We start from the raw sequence: 19,068 nt of genomic DNA, 5'->3' as shown, positions 1-19,068 counted from the left end.
AAAATAAAATACTAGGCTGTTCTTGATCTTCATTCAGTGAATACCAGTGTAGCATTTTATATCATATGTCATCTGTAAGAAGAAGACAGAAATCTGTTTGGGAGATGAAGAGCTGGTAGAAGCAGAAATGAGTGGCACAATCAGTTGGTTTATTCTTACTTGTTCATAGGTATACTCTAGTGAGTCCAGAACGGCTTCGTAGTAGTACGGAAGAGTAGGCAGAGAACTGATCAGGGCAGAAATAAGTTTTGTTTGGCCAGAATAAACACAATAGATTAGTAGTAACATCGGGAATGTAGATGACTGTGTATTAGAAATGCCATCTTACATGTATCTTACTAATTAACTAGGCCAGAAGCAATTGATGAATTCTAAGAAAATTTATTCATCCAAAGCACTTAATAAACCCCTAATTCCTTGTAGTACGTGGTCTTTGCGTGCTTACTGTCTGAAAGCAATTCTCCCTCACACGAAGGATTTACAGTCAGCTTTTAAGCTTTAAACAAGCACATTAAATACCTTGTTACTCCTTTTTTTATTGCAGGGACACCCCAGCAATTTGCATCATATTATGACAACAAATGTACAGATGTCCATCATCCGCAGTAGTGCTCCTGGGCCCCCTCTTCACATTGGAGCTTCTCATTTACCTCGAGGTAAGTTATGCCAGCTTTTGTCCCAAATCTTTTAATAGGACAACCAGATGGACCATTATGATGCTATGTAGAGAGTTGCACAGAATATCTGAGTGTTTTTTTGAAGGATAATGTTTCACACCACACTTGTATGAGTTTGTTTGTAAATTCAATACTATACCAGATTTCTAGCATGTTCCTGTTTGTCTTTTGTCCTGAGGTATCAAGTGAATGAGTGGCATAATATTATTGTATATATTTTTCAGCCCTTTATAAAATCTACCTAACTTATCAGCATGGTTGATTTAAATTGATCTTACAACTTTCTTCACCAAATACCGGCTCTCCTGGTAGTCACTTTCTGTAACAGATAAAGTCAGTTGAAAACAGGCCATTTTAGTCATCAAAAGAAACTGCAAATGATGGTACAGAAGCAAAAAATAAAAACAACTTTTTTAGACATTTCTGTAGCCAGTTTTATTTATAGGTATATATTTACCCATAAATATTTGGGGTAAATTTCTTTTTTTGTCCAACACACATACTTTTTTTTTGTTTTTTTTTTTTTTGTTTGTTTTTTTACCAAATTTGAAAATAGCAATAATAATAGAGGAATGACTTAGACAGGAAGATCTGAGTTCAAGTTCTGCCTCTGTGACTGAGCAAATAATATAACCTCTCAGTACCTGAGGCAACCAGTAACTAGGCCACCTACGCTGGAATTGCAGAGAAGGTAATGGCTTACATTGGTATAGGAAATTTCCTCATCTGGGGTTTCCCTCTACCAGTGGAATCATAGGTCCAGTGTCTATCCATAGTAGTTAGTAAATACATGCCATTTGAAAGTAGAAGCATTTTACTATATTGGGCTAGCTGATTCTTTCAGTTAAGTACTGAAGGTTTGTTGTTGTTCAATTGTGTCTGGTTCGACATGGGTTTTTCTTGGCAAAGATACTGGAGTGATTTGCCATTTCCTTCTCCAGTGTGTCTCCATTTTACAGATGAGGAACTGAGGCAAGTAGGAGTTAAGTGACTGGTGCAGGGTGACACAGCTAGTAAGTGTATGAGACTAGATTTGAACCCAGAGCTTCCTGACTCTAGACCTGGTGCTCTCTATCTGCTGCACCACCTAACTTCCTTGTAACTAAGGTTACTTAGCTTATTATCTTTTTTCTAGTGTTTTTTTTTTTCTAATGGATAGAAGTGGGCTATTAATTACATTTCAGAAACATGACAGATCATTTTATTAATTAAGAATGCAATTTAATATTTTAGGTGCAGCTGCTGCTGCTGTGATGTCCAGTTCTAAGGTGACCACAGTCCTGAGGCCAACTTCACAGTTGCCAAATGCAGCTACAGCTCAGCCAGCAGTACAGCACATCATTCATCAGCCAATCCAGGCAGGTGATGGTCTTGGGAGGGTACTCATATATATATTGAGTAATTGACCACTACTAGTTGTAGGTGCTCCAGGAAATATAAAGAGGCCTAAAGCACAGTCTTGATTCCTGAAGAGTTTACATTCTAGTTGCAGAGAAAAGACATAACACAAATAAGTTAAATATAGACCATAGGTCTTAGAGGACTTGAGAGGAAGGATAGAGAGGGTGGGAAGTGGTATGGTAGGTAAAAGATGAAATGACCGAGAAACCAAAGGTACAAGCTTCCAAGCATATCGCTTTATTAAGCAATGCATACCATTTGCCCAACAATTTGGGACCAGTGCCCTTCCATAGATTTGGCACTGGACCCATAATACAGGGAGAGACAGATTTTTACACATTAAAAACAGTTAAATACAACCAATTAATTAAAAGAAAATAACCAGGATATAAAATTAGGTGATCTGATTTCTGATTGGAAGAAAGATTAGGGACTTTCCTAGTTGGGAAGGGGAGAGTGAATAGGTACAATTCTCTGAAGTCAGAAAAGGAAGTGTCCCGTTCCTCCCAAGTGTTTACATTCAATCAAAGGAACACAGAAACAATAACTGATTAAGCAGTTTTCAGATAAGGCATATGGGTTGCTTGAAGTGTATAACTGAGAAAACTCCTTGCTTCAATCTTTGGATTTAACAGAATTTCTGATCAGCATAACCAATCAGGTAGAAGTGGTCCAGCTTCCCAGACATGCAGGGCTAGGTTCAGTGTGATGACATTTTCTTGCAATTTCCACAGTTGAATAAAGTTTTCACACAAGACAAAAATTGAACTAGACCCATAATTGAATAGAAAGGGAACTGAACTAGCTTCAGAATTGAGTCACAAGATGGAATTGGTGTGGTTCACTCAATTCTCAGTGTATCACTTACAGTTCTAATCCCCTCAGTAGCCTCATTGGACTTATTATCCACCAACACTTGGTGGAGTAATTTTGACTACACGTTTTTCATGTTGACTTTCATCATTGACAAACAATGTGTTGACTTTAGAATCTGTTCTCTGCATAAGAAGGGATTCTAGTGTAAATCAGGTTAGCTAGAGGAAAAGATTTATATAAGAGAGTAGCAGATGATGAAATTGAAAGATCTTAAATAAAATTTCATTTTATACTGTGGACAGTGAGGCTTCATTTCAGTTTTTGGAACTACTAAAGAGTATTAATTCTTAAAGTCTTATTTTAGGGGGGATTAGTCTGGTTACTTTATAAAAAGATAAATTGGCAAGAGGAAAAACCAAAGTCAGGCAGATTAGGGGGAAATAATCATCTGAGGGCATAGGGTCTGTGTTAGGGTGGTAGCAACAAGAGTATAAAGAAAGGAACAAGTGGAAGGAAGGTGGAAGGATCAGTTGTGGGGGCAAGGATCATAGGACCATACATTTATATCAGGAAGGAACTTTAGAAGTCATTAAATCCAACTCCTCATTTTATAATAAGGAAACAGACCCAAAGAGCTTAAGGGATTTGCTCCAGGTCACTCAGATTGTATTTGCAAAACTAGAGTCCAAAGCCTGGTCCTCTGATTCCAAATCTGTTTCCTTCTCCCTCCCTCTTCCCTTATTGTTCCACACTACCTCCCATCAAGAGGAAGAAATTAAACATGACTCCTAAGGATTCAAGCTTAAGTGACAGATTAGACAGTAAAACATTAGAAAGTCTCCACCTGAGTTTGCAGTATAAAAAGAATAAGTGTAGTTTCATATTTAACACTGAAAGCTATGGCTGGATATCCACATGGAAATGTCTAGCAGGTAGTAGCCACCCTGGACCTTTTCTGTCCTTTTAAAGAATGGAATCTGCCTTGAGAACTAACTGCTTGTTTTGTCTAGCTCTCCAGGAGAGTCTGTTTGAAAAGAATCTTGTAATATGACACTCCTTGACAGGATGTCTATAGAGGAGAAAACAAGTAAATTACAAATCTTGAGACTAACTCCTGAGTTATAAGAATGGCAAAGGAAAATTTTGATTGTGGTTATATTTGGAAATTTGAGTACAAAACTGTCCAAAATTTAGCCTCCGAAATTTTCTGGCTTTTGATGATATCATTCCAATCTATAACCACCTTGAAAATCAGTATTTCCTTCTGGTTTCTGAATTGTGGATATTAAACATTGCCAAGAAACACATTTGTTTTTCTGAGCTATCAAAGAATTCTTAGCTTGTCCGTCTAAGTTCATCATTACAAATTCCTCATTTTTCTTTTCATTTTTAAAATGACATACCTTTTCCTTTTCTATTTCCAGTCTCGTCCCCCAGTGACCACCTCAAATACCATCCCTCCTGCTGTGGTAGCAACTGTTTCAGCCACCAGAGCTCAGTCTCCAGTCATTACAACAACAGCAGCTCATGCTACTGATTCAACCCTTAGGTGAGTGGAGATCATGATGACCAAAGTGATATGAAATTGAAAGAGGTTAATAGTGTATTTTATAGTACTTAAAGAACTTGTCTTAATGAAAAATAGTGAAAGGAATCAGCATGAAAAAAATATATCACTATGTATTCTACCATTATTCCTAGCTAGGTTGGACTCTTTAAAGGTGCTGCATGATCCAGTAACAAATGAATGAACTTATGAAATCTAATCTTAGTTCCAAGTTATCCATAAAACTTTTGACTGGATATCTTTAGGAAAGAAATTTTAATGAGTTCATCTTCATATTATTGTTGTAAATTTTTTGTTAAATAAATTCGAGAATTGTTACATAATTGTAAGACAAAATTGGAGCCCTGAATAAATTATCTTCAAAGGTAGAATAATTTAAGTATGAGTTTAGAAAGGAGAGGACTAGAAGGGGTCAGCAAATTCTAAGTGTCATTTCATTTTCCCTATATTTACTATTTAGCTATTACTTCCCCATAAATAAAAACCATTGGTCTTGACTGAAATAGATATACTCTGTGCTACTGATACAGAGACATTATTTGAAAGACAGTCGACAATTATAGGCAGTTACAGTATATAGATTTTGAAATCTACCAATAATCCTAAGCCTCATTTAAACTAGTAATTTCTGGAAGTTTTTCCCAATTTAATTTTTTTAACACAGGCAACGAGAAACAAAAAACTGTTCAGCTCTTTCCATAACAGCATAAGTGCTTCCAACCTGTTATGTAAAAACAAACAAATTTAAAGACCTCATAGACTGATGAACCTGTCTTGAATTTTAATACTTCTTATTAAAGGAAGTGGGAGTGAAATTGTAATACACAATATAAGTGAAAAGAGTAAAATTATAGAAAACATTTTTCCAAAGTATTTTGTCATTTGTAGCATTGCTGTTGAACACTATTATGTATAAATGTTAATAAATCAAAACTTTAAGAATATCCCCCATCACCTGATTTCTATTTTAAGAATAATAAATATATACTGCTTTAAGGTTTGGAAATAGCAAGTATCTCATTTTATCCTCACAACAATCCTGGGGAATTGTTGGGTTGTGTTCGTTCTTCATTACTGAAGAAGACCATGCCATCAGAGAAATGATGACAAGACTTGCACTTGACTTTGTTTTGAGTGAGGGAGGGCTGTGCAAGGTCACCAGCCTCACTTCTCCTCCAGAGCCATCTGAATCCAGTGACCAGATATTCATCAGGATGACTGGAGATTACCCAGGATGCACTGGGAGACCTTGGCCCCTTAAGGCTAAGGTCTATGCAGGTACTCACTTAGGGTGAGATAATGCACAGTCATTGAATAGGCCTGTTTAAGAAGTAGTCAGAGCATGGTCCCTTTAATGAAGCAAAGAAAAGAAAGACATCAGGCTGGGAGGGAAACAACAACAGTTACTGTTGATAATCGCTCTTAATCCAGGAGGGTCCAGAAGAGAACCTTTAGGAGTAGGAATCTAGGAAATGCCTTGTTAATGATGAGTAAAATCAATTTAGATGATCATTATGCATTGGATACTTCAGTGAGTTTGAAGAGTACAGTTTAGCTGGATATTCATTTTAGTAATCTTGTCAAAGGCCTAATGTGTTTTAAAATAAGTTCTTTAGAAATCAAGAAAAATATAGCTTTCACTCTAATACAGCATAAATGAAAAAATATAAGATCTTGATATCTCTTACATTGACAGCTCTGCCCATGAATCATGTCTTTGAGTAGTCTGTAAATAATGTCTTATGTGTTTTTAGTCGACCAACGTTGTCTATCCAGCACCCACCTTCTGCAGCAATTAGTATTCAGCGTCCTGCACAATCAAGGGACGCAACAACCAGAATCACATTACCATCACATCCAGCTATTGGCACACCAAAACAGCAGCTTCATACCATGGCTCAGGTAAAACTTTAGGGTGAACCTTAATTTAACATCTTGCTTATTGGCTCCAAAACCAGAATATTAAAGTCGTCAGTCATGATCTGCTCGTTCTTAGAATCTATTTGATTTTAAATTGGAACAGAATAGAAAATATTTCCAATTAGCACAATTCTATGTTTTGTTTACTCTTCTATAGAAGACTATCTTCAGCAGTGGTACACCAGTGGCAGCAGCAACTGTGGCACCAATTTTGGCTACCAACACCATTCCCTCAGCAACTACGGCTGGTAAATGTCAATATTCTATAGTGGTATCCCACTTTCTCTTTAAAATAGTAGGAAAGGATGAAGGGGGTGGGGGGAAGAGAAAATTTAGAATTGAAAATTTTAAAAATATATATGCTCTTAAAAAAAAGTAGAGTTTCATTTATTTTCTTTCCCTACGTACTTTTGGGATGATTTGAGTATTTGAATTCTAGTTAAGTCCTAACCCATATTGATGTTTCTCTAATTTGAAAATATGAGGATGGTAGAAATAGTGGTTCAGGATTTATTTTTCCTTTCCAGGATCTGTGTCACACACACAAGCACCCACGAGTACAATCGTCACTATGACCATGCCTTCTCATTCGTCTCATGCTACTGCTGTGACCACCTCAAATATTCCGGTTGGTAAGTGTCTTGAAGAAGGGAAAAAAGGAAAGAAATTTAAAAGAATTCTCTTAGGACATTCTGGCCAAACCACTATTTTCTTGGTCAGTCTGTCAATTTTAGCGGATGGCTCTAATTTATTTTTGTATTCTTTTGAAACATTAATGGTTGTGATAAGGAACATGTTAGAGGATAATTAAAACTTTTGACCAATCCAGAAACTTTGATATATGTTAATTTTATATAATATGTGTGTGTGTATATATATATATATATGTACATATATATATGTATATGTATATATATATATATATATATATATATATAAAATGTTAATTTTCTTCCTCATTAACTCCTCTCCTTCGCCACACTCTCCAAAAGATGTTACAGCCAATTCTTATATACTAAAGAATCAGCTACTAAAGTAAATTATATGGCTAGTACTAAAGTATGGTTGCTAAAATATTAAAACTTTTATGGATAATACCTTAAAGGGCAGCACTGGACAGTGAGTAACCCAAATTCGAATTTAGGCCAGTTTATATAAACTCATCTATGGTTTAGTTTTATCCAGCTATAAAAAAATGGAAATAATTTGGTTTAAAAATTGATAGGCAAAAAGTGTCTTGTTGAGGACAAAAGTTAGAATCACCTAGTTGGAAAAGTATTGGTCTCCTGCTTTTCAGAGTCTATAGGCTTAAAATAGTGGATATGTCTTAATAGCTAGAATATTATATTGTCCATTGAGACTTAAGATCACTTTCTGTTAGTGTCACAGTGTTGGTTATAAATTTTTATGTTATTTCTCTACCTGTCAGAATAACTGTAGTATATTTAGCATAAAGCCATTGCAGTCATCCAGGTGAAAGGGCATGACAGTCTAAACTAGAGTTGTGTCGATGAGTGGAAAGAAAGAATGTAAGTGTTGTCAAGGCTAAGAACAAGGTTTGACAGCAGCTTGGATATGGGGGAGGGGGAGGTGACAGTGAGTTGTTGATTATGATACCATTGGAGTAGGGCTGCAGAACTAAGAAAATGTGCCACCCTTAACAGTGATAGGGAATTTTAGGACTGGAGGGGTTTTGAGGGGAAGATAATGTGTTCTGTTTTGACATGAGTTTAATATATCTAGAGAACATCCAGTGTGAGATGTCCAGGAGGGAGGTGAAGATGAGTAACAGAGTTGGGTACCACCATTTCCCACTTAATGTGGCTCCCGCCCCCTTTGTGGTCAGAGAGGCTTTCCAAGCACTGACCTAGGATCCCTAGCCAGGGGCTGCACCAATGCTGTTTGCAATGTGAATTTACTTAAAGTGCAGGGTTCTCTGCATATGGATGTGGGTCTCATTTGTATATAGATGATAATTGAACCTATGAGAGCTGATAAGACCATCAAGTGATGAAGCATTGAGTGAAAAGACAAGGGGACAAAGGACCCCACAGAGAGCATGATATCTAAAGAAATAGAAAAAGAGACTTAGAAAAATGGCTAGACAAATTGGAGGAAAACCAAGAAAGAGTATTATGAAAACCTAGACAGGAAAAAATACCCAGGAGGAAATGGCCATCCAAAGTGCCAGTTGCTGCAGAGAGATCAAGGGGAATCAAGTCTAAGAAAGGAACATCAGATTAGGCAGTAGCCCTATTAAAGTGGATGACATGGTTCATGACATAGACATACATACTAGGATATAGATCTCTGTTCAATGTGCCCCAACAAATATTTACTTTTTCTTTTTTCTGGGTGAGCCTTCTTGTTTCACAGATAATACACACTGGAATTCTCTCTCTCCAGCCTCTAACAGTTTTACTCTTGATCTGGTCAGACAGACAGACAGCTTTGGAGAGGTTAATAATCAGCTTTATTCTAGTCTAGTCTTCTCAAATGGTTGCTGGGAGAACCAGCTTCTACAGCATTCCCTAATCATCATTCTTAAAGGGACCTACAAGAAGGGGGAGGGGGCAACTATCCTTATGTCTCAGTGGGGTCAATTGAGACAGGCATCCTTGTGCACTCCCCTATATTCCCTTAAGCCTCAATGGGGGCCGGTTGAGGCACACACAGATTCTTCTGTGAGTTCCCCATGGTTTTTCCTGCAGTTTTCTCATGCTCGCTGACCAGTGCCCTTTTGCTTTTATAGGGCAGCAAACAAAGAAGGCATCTTGCCATGTTAAGCTCACAAGTTAACTTTAGCATTATCGTTCTGTGCAAGAGTAGTAAATATCAATTATGTCATTCCCATATCTCATGGCACAGCCTCAGTAGGATTGTCACTATGATTCTAGGAATTAGTATCTAGAATCCTTGGAACTATTCTAGGATTTATCTAACACCTGGAAACTAGACATTCCCATGGCCATGAATCCTGAGAAACTAAACTGAAAAGGATAACAAAATCCTCTTTACATACACTTCTTATCTCTCCTGGCTCTTTTTTGGGAGGGTAGGGGTTGGGATGAGGTATTATTCCTGCCTCTCACAGTGACCTCCTATCCAGTGCTATCCCCAAGGGTAATACTCTTACTCCTAGGACAAGGTCAGACAGTACAGGTGCTGAGGATCCAGCCTTTCTGTTGGCCCTGGCCCACCTATAAGAAACCTTAAACCTGAGACAGTACCACTTCTGCTACTTCCTCAGGTTCTAGTACTGCCAACCCAGCAGTAAGGAAACTGGGGCCTACTGTACCATCTCTGGGCCTTGGCCCACTTAGTTATAAGGTTTTGTGTTAAGTGGTCCTTTGGATAAATTATATTATTCTGATATCTTTTAGCTCCTTAGAAATACATGGCTATGCCTAACACGAAAATACCAGTCATTTTCAGCTCATTATAAAATTGTCCTTTTATATAATTTATAATGCCCCATTATAAAATTTTCCTTTTACTACTTGCCTTTGAAGATGCAAATTAAAACTAATGATAAAATTTTAGGCACTTCATCTAAAACTGTAGGTATGATTGATTAAGTTGGATGAGCACTATGAAAATCTTTTATAAGGGCAGTTGGTTTTAGTGCTATCAATTTCAGTTTACCATTTGCTTCCCTAAATTATCCCTGAGTAACCACAGTAGAAATAGTTGAAGAAATAACAACACTAATAGTTAGACACAGCCATACAAGCAGCATGGCTGGACTAGAACAGAACTACTGGCTTTCATTTGCATATCTAATATTTCTGTAATACTTTTTGTGTTTCTGACCTTTAAGATTTCATTACATTCTAAATACTCTGAAGATTTATACCAGTAGTCACCAAATAACCCTGTAAAGAAAGAAATCTGCTACTTAATGTTCATTACTTCTGATTCTCTCAGTCTGTTGACTAGTTGTGAATAAAATATTTCTTCTATGATTAGATTTCATTTACCTTTGATCTTACTCTAGTAAACTGCATGTTTGATAAATCTGCTTTTTATAAAACCTATTTTTCTCTTATTTTAAACATAATCACTAGGGAGAACAATTCCATATTCACAACAGAATACAAAAAGGATTGCATATAAAACTATGAATTCCATTTCATACTGCTTGGTTTTCTTTTAAGTACATAATAAATTCAGTACATTATTTTCAAAAACTGTCCTTTTGTTCTGCATGTTTTAAAAAATGTTTCAGTGGTCCTTTTTATTTTGGCATCAGTATTCCAAACTCCACCCACTCCAGTCCCACAATTAAAAAACTCAAAAAGGACTAAAAGAAAACAACTTGTAAAAAAATAAGCAGAGTCAAGCAAATTGAATCTGTATCATGGCCATGTTCAGAAATATAGTATTAGTGTACTTTGAGTGGACATCAGCCTTCTTTCATGAGGTGTGTTTAACGTGTTTTATCCTAGGTCCTCTGGAGATGCAGTTAGTCATTTTGCATCAGTCAGAACGAAGTCTTTAAAAGTCGTTTTTCTTTACATTGTGTTGACTCTTTGTTCATTTCCTTCTATATCAGTTCATCCAGCCTAGGCTTCTCTATAGTAGTCTCACCATTTCATTATTATTGCGATAATTTTACATTTACGTACCACTCTTTGTTTAGCTATTCCCCAATTAACAGGCGCACCCTTAGAGTCTAGTTGTTTTGTTTTCTTTTTTGCCTTTTAAATTCTTTTTCCAGACCAGGAAATTTGTATTGTATGCAAACATTCCTTCTTTATCTTCCCTCTTGATTACACCCCCCATCTCTATTTGTTTCACTGTATTTTTTTTTTTGTATTCATGCATGTAGTTATCTGTCTGTGTAAAGTCCTGTTTTGTCCATTTCAGATAACCTGCTGTCCTCACCTCCTCCTGGTTTATACCCCTTCTCTTCATTCCACCTCATAAGGAAGAGCAAGCTGTATTCTTTTCTATTTGTCTACACTGGTGTATTCCTTTTATTCTCTTTTTCTCTTCCCCCTCTTCAAATCTTCAGAATAGAACCAGTTTGCCCCCAGGACCTCCAGTTTTTCTTCTTTAGCTCCCTAAATACCCTTTGAAGACATTTAAGTTCTGAAGAGATACTTGTTTTTCTCTCCAGTATTAGAATTACATTATCAAATAGCTCCTTCCTGTTGCTCAAATAAATTTATCTTTTCTGGTTTCTCCAAATGCTTGTTTTTGTATTTTAGTGTTCTTGAAAGTCAGATATTCTACTGAATGTCTCCTTTTCCCCTATCAATTATACTTAGGTGTGTTGGGGAAATTATTCTTGGTTGTAAGTGACAGTCTTTTGCCTTCTATATTCCAAGGTCTTTTCTCTTTTACAGTAGAAACTGCCAGGTCTTATGATCCCTGCAAAAGTTCCTTAGTATTTGAATTCCTTCTTTCTTTATGCTTGCATTGTTTTTCCTTTGTTGTGAAAATTTTACATTTTGACTTTGATATTCATGGGACTTAGAGCATCATAACATTGTACCTTATTGCTGTATATCTAGTACAGAGCTATCCCCCTCATTTGAAAGGAGACTAGTTACTGCCTTTAAAATATACTTCTTTTTTTCCCTTTTCAACTCAGCAAACACTTATTAAATGCATACTCTGGGAAAGGTACTGGTGGGCACTGGGGATAACAATGCCTTTCCTCAAGGATTTTACATCTAGTTGGGAGTTATATACAAATAATGGGCATAGATGTCAAACAGACGTAAGGGTATCAGGAAATATGAATCACTTGTAGGTGGGGGAGATTCAAGGTAGTCATGTTGAAGGAAGTAGCCTCTGAACTGGGCCTAAAGGATAAAGGAGTGTTTCATCAGCTTAAAAAAACGAGGAGGCTGGCATTCTGTTCTAAGCATAGGAAAGGTTACATCCAGGAGGCGTGGAAACAGGAGAGAAAGCAAGACAAAGTCAAGGAACAGTGAATAATGTAGCTTTAGTGGAACAAAGAAGACACAAAGGTAAATATGAAGTAAAGAAGACTGCAAAGGTAGCCAGGAACACAGATGAGTGCCAGTCTCACAAGTCTTATTTCAGCAACACTTGAACGTTTATACACTTGCCTCACAACTGGTCTTTATATTTTACAGGAAACTGAGAAATAGAAAATAAATGACTTAACTATGGTCACACGTCCCACTAGTATCAGGAATCAGGACTGAAATTCAGGTCTCTCTTGATTCCAGGACTAGTGTCTTTTTCATTATACCATGCTGCCTAAGAGTGTGTTTATTTAAGCAAAGGAGAACCACTCAGGGAGTATAATTGGGTATTTACATTAGGAACATTCCGTTGGAATGTGAAAGAAGGGTTGGAGAAACTGGAGGCAGGAGGAGGTCTCTTCAACTTTATCCAGAGACTCTTAATCTGAAAAAGATCTTAAGGGTTATCTGGTATTCCTGTACCTGAACAGGAATCCCAGTTTCAGTGTCCCATCAGGGGGTCATCCAGGTTTCATTTAACAATCTCTAGTGATGGGAACTCACCAGTGTAGAAGTTATACATTCCACTTTTGAACAGCAATAGTTGTTTAAAAAATAAATATATAGATATGTAGACATATCCTTATTATATATATCTTTATACTGAACTGCAGTTTACCTTTCTGCGACTTCCACTCACTGGTGCTAATTCTGCCTTCTGAAATTAAATAGAACAAGTCTAATAATTTTTCTCCAGAACAGCCCCTCACATACTTGAAAAACAGTTATTATGGTCTCCTCAGTCTTAGCATTCCCAGTTTCTTCAACTGATCTGGTTAGAATGATTTCCAATCTCATAATCTCCAGCTTGTCAGTATTCTTACTAAAATGTGGTATTATAAACTATGCACAATATTGGTGGTCTGACCAAGGTTACAGTGAAATCACCAGCATTCATACTATGCCTAAAGTTTAATGTAGCCTAGGATCTCATTAGTTATTTTGACTGGGTACTGACATTGAGTTTTAAGCCACTAAAACCCCCAAGTCCTTTTCACATGAACTGCCATCTAGCCAAGTTCCCTCCATCCAGTTAATTGTATAATTTATTTTATAAAAAACCTCAAATGTAGGACTTTGTTTATCCTTATTAAATTTTGTCTTACTAGATTTAGATTTGCCCCATTGTCCTAGTCTGTTGAAATCTTTTGGTGTCCCAGTTCTGTTGTCTAACTCTCTTGTTTTAAAAGTGGGTGAAAGAGACATTGCAGTGGTCTTCATACTGTTTGCTCTGAAGACCCCTTTACATTCTTTAACAATTACTGAGGACCTCTAAAAAACTTTTGCTTATGAGGGTTATTACTGATACTAACCATATTAGAAATTAAAATGTCTTAGTATTGTTATGAAAATAGTTTTGACTCACAGACTACCTAAAAGGGTTTTAGAGACTCCAAAGGAGTCTTTGAACCACATTTGTAGAACCATTTTAGTACGTTTTTGAGCATTAATGACATTTATTAGAAATTTTTTCCTTTTTCCTTGTGAGTAAAATAATCATGCTTCACATGATTGCCTATGGAATTCAGGTGTTTCTCCTAGACATTACTAGTACTATTTCCTTGAGAACAATAAATGAAGACCCCATTTTATTTTCTTTATAGCTAAGGTAGTTCCTCAGCAAATCACACACACTTCTCCCCGGATCCAGCCAGATTATCCAACGGAGAGGAGTAGCCTTATCCCTTTACCTGGACATCGGGCCTCTCCAAATCCTGTTGCAATGGAAACCAGAAATGACAACAGGTAAGCATAAAAGCTCCATACATACTTTAGTTTTAGTTGTTTTTTTTTTCACTGTTAGGGTATTTCAAAATCAGAAGACACAAAATAGCATGTAGACTTTAGATGTTGGTGTTATGCATGTGGGGCTATTTTAGTAAAACCTCCCCTGGATTATTTGACAGATTTCTGTGTATGAGAAATGTCACTGGTCACATGGCATATGGATATGGTTTTTAGAATATTTAGTCAAAAATACCGAAATTTAGGTATTTTAAGGTAATACATCAAGCTTGAACAGGTGATTGAGAGTATACTCCACAAAATCTCCACAGGTAACAATAACAATAAATACTAAAAAGTTTACATGACAGCAGGAAAGTCAATTTAAAATATTATTTATATTGTATCTATGATAGCTGTTCAGTAGATATATGTGAATATATATAATACATAAAAGTATAAGTAGGAAATATTAAATTACCTAAATATTACTTAAATGCTTTTAATTGAACATTTTTTAGAACCAAACAGTTCACTTAAACGTTTTATAGGTATAAAGGTTTTTATCTCAAGAAGGCTTATGAACTGAGACCTGTACCCTAATGGCCCATCTTGAACCTTTTGCTTGAACTTCTTTTTCCAAGGTGGTTACTCTTCCAAGGTGGTCATATATTTTTTTATCAGTGTACAGACACACTCAGAAACGTCCTGTTCACCATCATAAGTCATGAAACTTAAGGGAAATCAGAAGTATCTTCTCCTCAGGAAAGTATGCGATCTCTTATTCTGAGGCTAGTGAAACAAAACTAGCATCAAAGTTTTTATAATGAACAGAATTTGCTGCATGTTTGGGGCCTTATGTTTTTGTCAACTTTTTCATCTATATTTTCTTCTTGTGAAACTTAAGAAGTGGCACTGCTTTTTTTAAAAATTGTTTTAATATTGAGAGGGAATTCTTAAAAAGAATATATTTCTGTGGTAAGTAATTGAAACCATTCAAGATCAAAGGTGTAGCTGCAATTACACGGTGAGACCATATGCGTGAAATGGCTTCAGAAGAGAGCTGAGCATTGAAAGAATTGAAATGTGAACAGGAAGAAAAGAATAATTTTGGTTGATAGGAACCAAGTTTTCTGAATTGGCCATAAACAAAAGGAGAAATACTTCAGGCCGACAGTGTATTGGTATAGTATTTTGGGGCAAAGTAGTAGTCATCCTGGGACTGAGGGAAGGTATGACTGAATAAGCATACAGAGTATTTTGAAATTTTTCTTTTCTATCTCTAGGCAGTCTGTTCCTGTCCAGTTCCAATACTTTTTGCCAACATACCCACCCTCTGCATACCCATTGACTGCACACACATATACTCCCATCACGAGTTCAGTATCCACTATCCGACAATATCCAGGTGAGGACTATTCCCTTATATTTTTTCTAAATGTTATAGCTTTCATGTACTTAAATTAGGCCTTACTGGATTGGGCAGGGGGTGAGAGGGAATTGTGGAGCACTCAGGACTTTAGGGTATAAGTTCCTAAGATTCAGATGTGAATTTTAAGGAAGAGCAACATAGCCCACAGAGCAAACCAATCATTTAGCTACAGTTTGTTGATACCAAAAATTGACCTGAGCCTAAGTGATAATGCATCTGGAAGGTGTAGTCTCTTTCTACTTCATAGATACTTAAGTCAGTTTTTTCCTATTTCTGAAAGACAAAGTATGGAGATTCTGGAAAATAACCAGCTCAGCATAAATAACTACAGCCTGGTTACCAGGGGTGCAAGAAGAACAGCTGACATTGTTTTTTTATTCAAGGGTAAACAGGGGATGCTTTTACCTTTCCAAAGATACTGCCATAAGATAGAGAGAATTTCCCCTCCTTAGGAGCTTGGGTAGAAGAATATGTAGTGTGAGATGTAGAGTTCTAGATAGCCTGGGTTCCATCCTGCCCTTGACCTCACTACGAAGACTGGACAAATCACTTAATCTCTGAGCTTCAGTTTTCTCACCCGACAAATGGGTGCAATAATAATATTATTGTAATATAATATGTAATGATACAAATAATTGTATCTAGTTTCTGACACTTACCAGCTGTGGCAAGTGACTTAATTTTTGCTTGCCTCAATATCCCCAATTGAAAAATGAGGATAATAATAGCTCCTGCTTCCCAAAGTTGTTGTGTGAGGATTGAATGAGAGAACAATTGTAAAGCATGTAGCACAGCACCTAGCACACAGAGGCACTTTATAAATGCTTATTCTCTTTTCCAACCTGTTCTCTTGAATGAGTGTTGGAAGTACAAATGAAATTTGGTGATGTACATAAAATGTTTTGTAAACCCGTCAGTTTTCACTAAATGTTCCCTAATATGATACTGCTGCTGCTGCTGCTAATGATGCCAGTTTGTAAGCAAGTCATTTAAGACTTGTTTATATCCAGATTGGTGCAGAATCTTTCTTGCCTTGTGCTGTACCATATAAATCAGTCTTCTTTTCCCATTCCCAACACTATGCATATCTTCCCCTTGTCCCCCTGGAGGAAAGAGTAAAGTTTGACTAATCATTATTACAGGAAAAATTAACTTTATCCTCCTGTTTTTAAATACTAGTTAAAAGTATTCAAATGCTGGCTGAAATATAAAAATGTAATCATTCATAATATCACTGGCCCTGTGGACATAATGCCAAAAATGTAAAAGTAAGAGGTATTTTTAATTACTTAAATTATAGATACAAGACATTTGATCATCTGTCAAGTCAGTTTTTGTCAGACTGTAACATTGGTGATAGTCATCAAATGGTTTTTTTTTGTGCTGTCAAACTGTACTTTTAAAGTAAATGCTTCACTGATGCTTTTTTCTTCACTTTTTTTAAACACTGAAGTCACTTTCCAATAACATCCCCACCAAAACAAAGTACAATCAGATCAGTGCATAACCCATTGGTCCTGTCTGACAGCATACACTTCTTGCTATCCCAGTAATCTACCCTGTGAAGTCATAACCAGTTAGTGCATGAATCAGAGTTCTTATGACCTTCACTGTTGTTTTCCTTTGCATCACAGTGGTCATCATATAAGCTGTTCTCCTAGTTCTATTTACTTCCTTAAGGATAGAAACTTTAGTTTTTGTCTCAGTAGCCCCTACTGTCTGGCATATGGTAGACACTTAATGAATACTTGTTGATGTGTCAGTTCATAGAAGTCTGTGTTTCCCTGAAATTCTTCCCTGAATTTTTCATATTAAGTTATTTCTTAATGTACAATAATATTCTGTTCTGTTACGTACCACAGTTTGTTCAGCTATGGGTTGGGCACCCAGTTGTTTCTGATTACTTGATACAACAAAAGATGCTATAAATATTTGTGTGAACATAGATCTTTTCATCGTTTGACCTCCTTAGTAAATATGCCTAGGGGTAATTTTCATCACCAAAGAAACCTCAAAAATTTCTTTTCCTGTTCCCACTCATAATAGTGTTGGATAATATCAATTCATATATGGGAATTCCTGAATCTCAGGTGCCTGCTTTTCTCTCCTCTTCACACAGAAATAAATTCAGGTCTAAGAGTGCTCATTGAGGGGTTGTGAACTGACTACAATTTCATTTGCCATTCTGTAGTCAGATTATGTGTCTCTGGGAACAAGTCTGCTTCTACTTCAGGGCTGATCGCACTGGAAATTCAAAAAGTTGTGGATTTAATTAGTCAGTGAAAAAACTTGGTTGCTCCTAGGGAGCTGCTATCCTTGCTACTTGTTTTTTCCCCTTAATAGTTGCAGGTGTTATTGCAGGTGTTTGGAGGGTTTTTTGTGGGGAGGGGGGGGGGGGAGGTCACAGAGTTTTCTTTTAAAAAGACAGAAACCCATAAGTATATACTCTATCCTTTTAAAAAACACAATTTAAAATTTATATTTATGGGTACCTGATTTGAACTCAAGACATTTACTAGCTGGGTGACCTTGGGCAAGTCATTTAACTCTATTTGCCTCAGTTTCCTCATCTGTAAAATGAGCTGGAGAAGGAAATGGCAAACCACACCAGTATTTTTGCCAAGAAAACCCCAAATGGGGTCACAAAGAGTTGGGCACAACTGAAAAAAAATTGCTGAACAAGAAAACTATGAGTTTAAGGTGGGATTCAAACCCAGGCTTCCTGACTCTACTATGATACACTGAGAGGCAATAGCCAGGATTTTTTTTTGCAAAGACTGTCAAAAGTATATATTGGTAGGCCCTCTAATTTTGCTGTAGTGACAGTCTTATGATACTCTTTAGTTTCAGCTCAGGCACCAAACTCTGCCATCACAGCTCAGACAGGTGTTGGGGTGGCCTCTACAGTGCACCTAAATCCCATGCAGCTGATGACAGTAGATGCATCTCATGCTCGTCATATCCAAGGGATCCAGCCAGCACCTATCAATGCACAAGGGATCCAGCCTGCACCAATTGGAACACAGGGAATCCAGCCAGCACCAATTGGAACACAGGGAATCCACTCAGCAACACCAATCAATACACAAGGACTTCAACCTGCACCAATAGGTGCTCAGCAACCTCAGAGTGAAACTAAGACTTCAGGTAACAGAATGTTCTAGCACTACTCAAAGGCACAGATAAACTCCACTCTGATTTAGCTGTTTGTTAACAAGGAATTTTTCATTTAGCTTTGCTTTCTGGGAAGATAGTCTTTGTCTAACAAGGAATGGTAAATAGAACAAACTTTTTTTGGAAATGAGTAAATTACATTGAATACAGAATATTAATTTGCAGTGTCTGATCTGTTTTTTAAATTACCATAAATTCCAGCTGGATCGTAAAATTATAAGAAATTAAAGTACAAAGGGTAAAAAGAAGGCGAGTATTTGTCTCGGTTGTAGAAGGCAGATAAAATAGCAAGAAGTTATCTGAGACAAGGTTAGAAGTATACATTTACTGAGTTCAGCACTACCAAAATATAAT

At 36.7% G+C, this 19,068-nt stretch overlaps 1 protein-coding gene across 9 annotated transcripts in view; it reads left to right on the top strand.

The window, feature by feature from the left end:
• The window catches only part of SAP130 (Sin3A associated protein 130), a 51,080-nt gene that overhangs the window by 19,100 nt on the left and 12,912 nt on the right, over window positions 1-19,068 (top strand). For all 9 annotated transcript variants that reach the window (XM_072613474.1, XM_072613471.1, XM_072613472.1 and 6 more), the window contains 9 exons: window positions 545-656; window positions 1,911-2,035; window positions 4,319-4,443; window positions 6,216-6,363; window positions 6,539-6,629; window positions 6,909-7,013; window positions 13,988-14,129; window positions 15,395-15,516; window positions 18,385-18,687. In XM_072613474.1, coding sequence (XP_072469575.1) covers window positions 545-656; window positions 1,911-2,035; window positions 4,319-4,443; window positions 6,216-6,363; window positions 6,539-6,629; window positions 6,909-7,013; window positions 13,988-14,129; window positions 15,395-15,516; window positions 18,385-18,687 — 1,273 coding nt within the window. The remainder of the gene's footprint in view (window positions 1-544; window positions 657-1,910; window positions 2,036-4,318; window positions 4,444-6,215; window positions 6,364-6,538; window positions 6,630-6,908; window positions 7,014-13,987; window positions 14,130-15,394; window positions 15,517-18,384; window positions 18,688-19,068) is intronic.

Source organism: Notamacropus eugenii, chromosome 5, assembly GCF_028372415.1.
Source record: "Notamacropus eugenii isolate mMacEug1 chromosome 5, mMacEug1.pri_v2, whole genome shotgun sequence".
In the NCBI taxonomy this organism is placed as follows: Eukaryota; Metazoa; Chordata; class Mammalia; order Diprotodontia; family Macropodidae; genus Notamacropus; species Notamacropus eugenii.
This window is presented reverse-complemented; position numbering and strand designations above follow the sequence as displayed.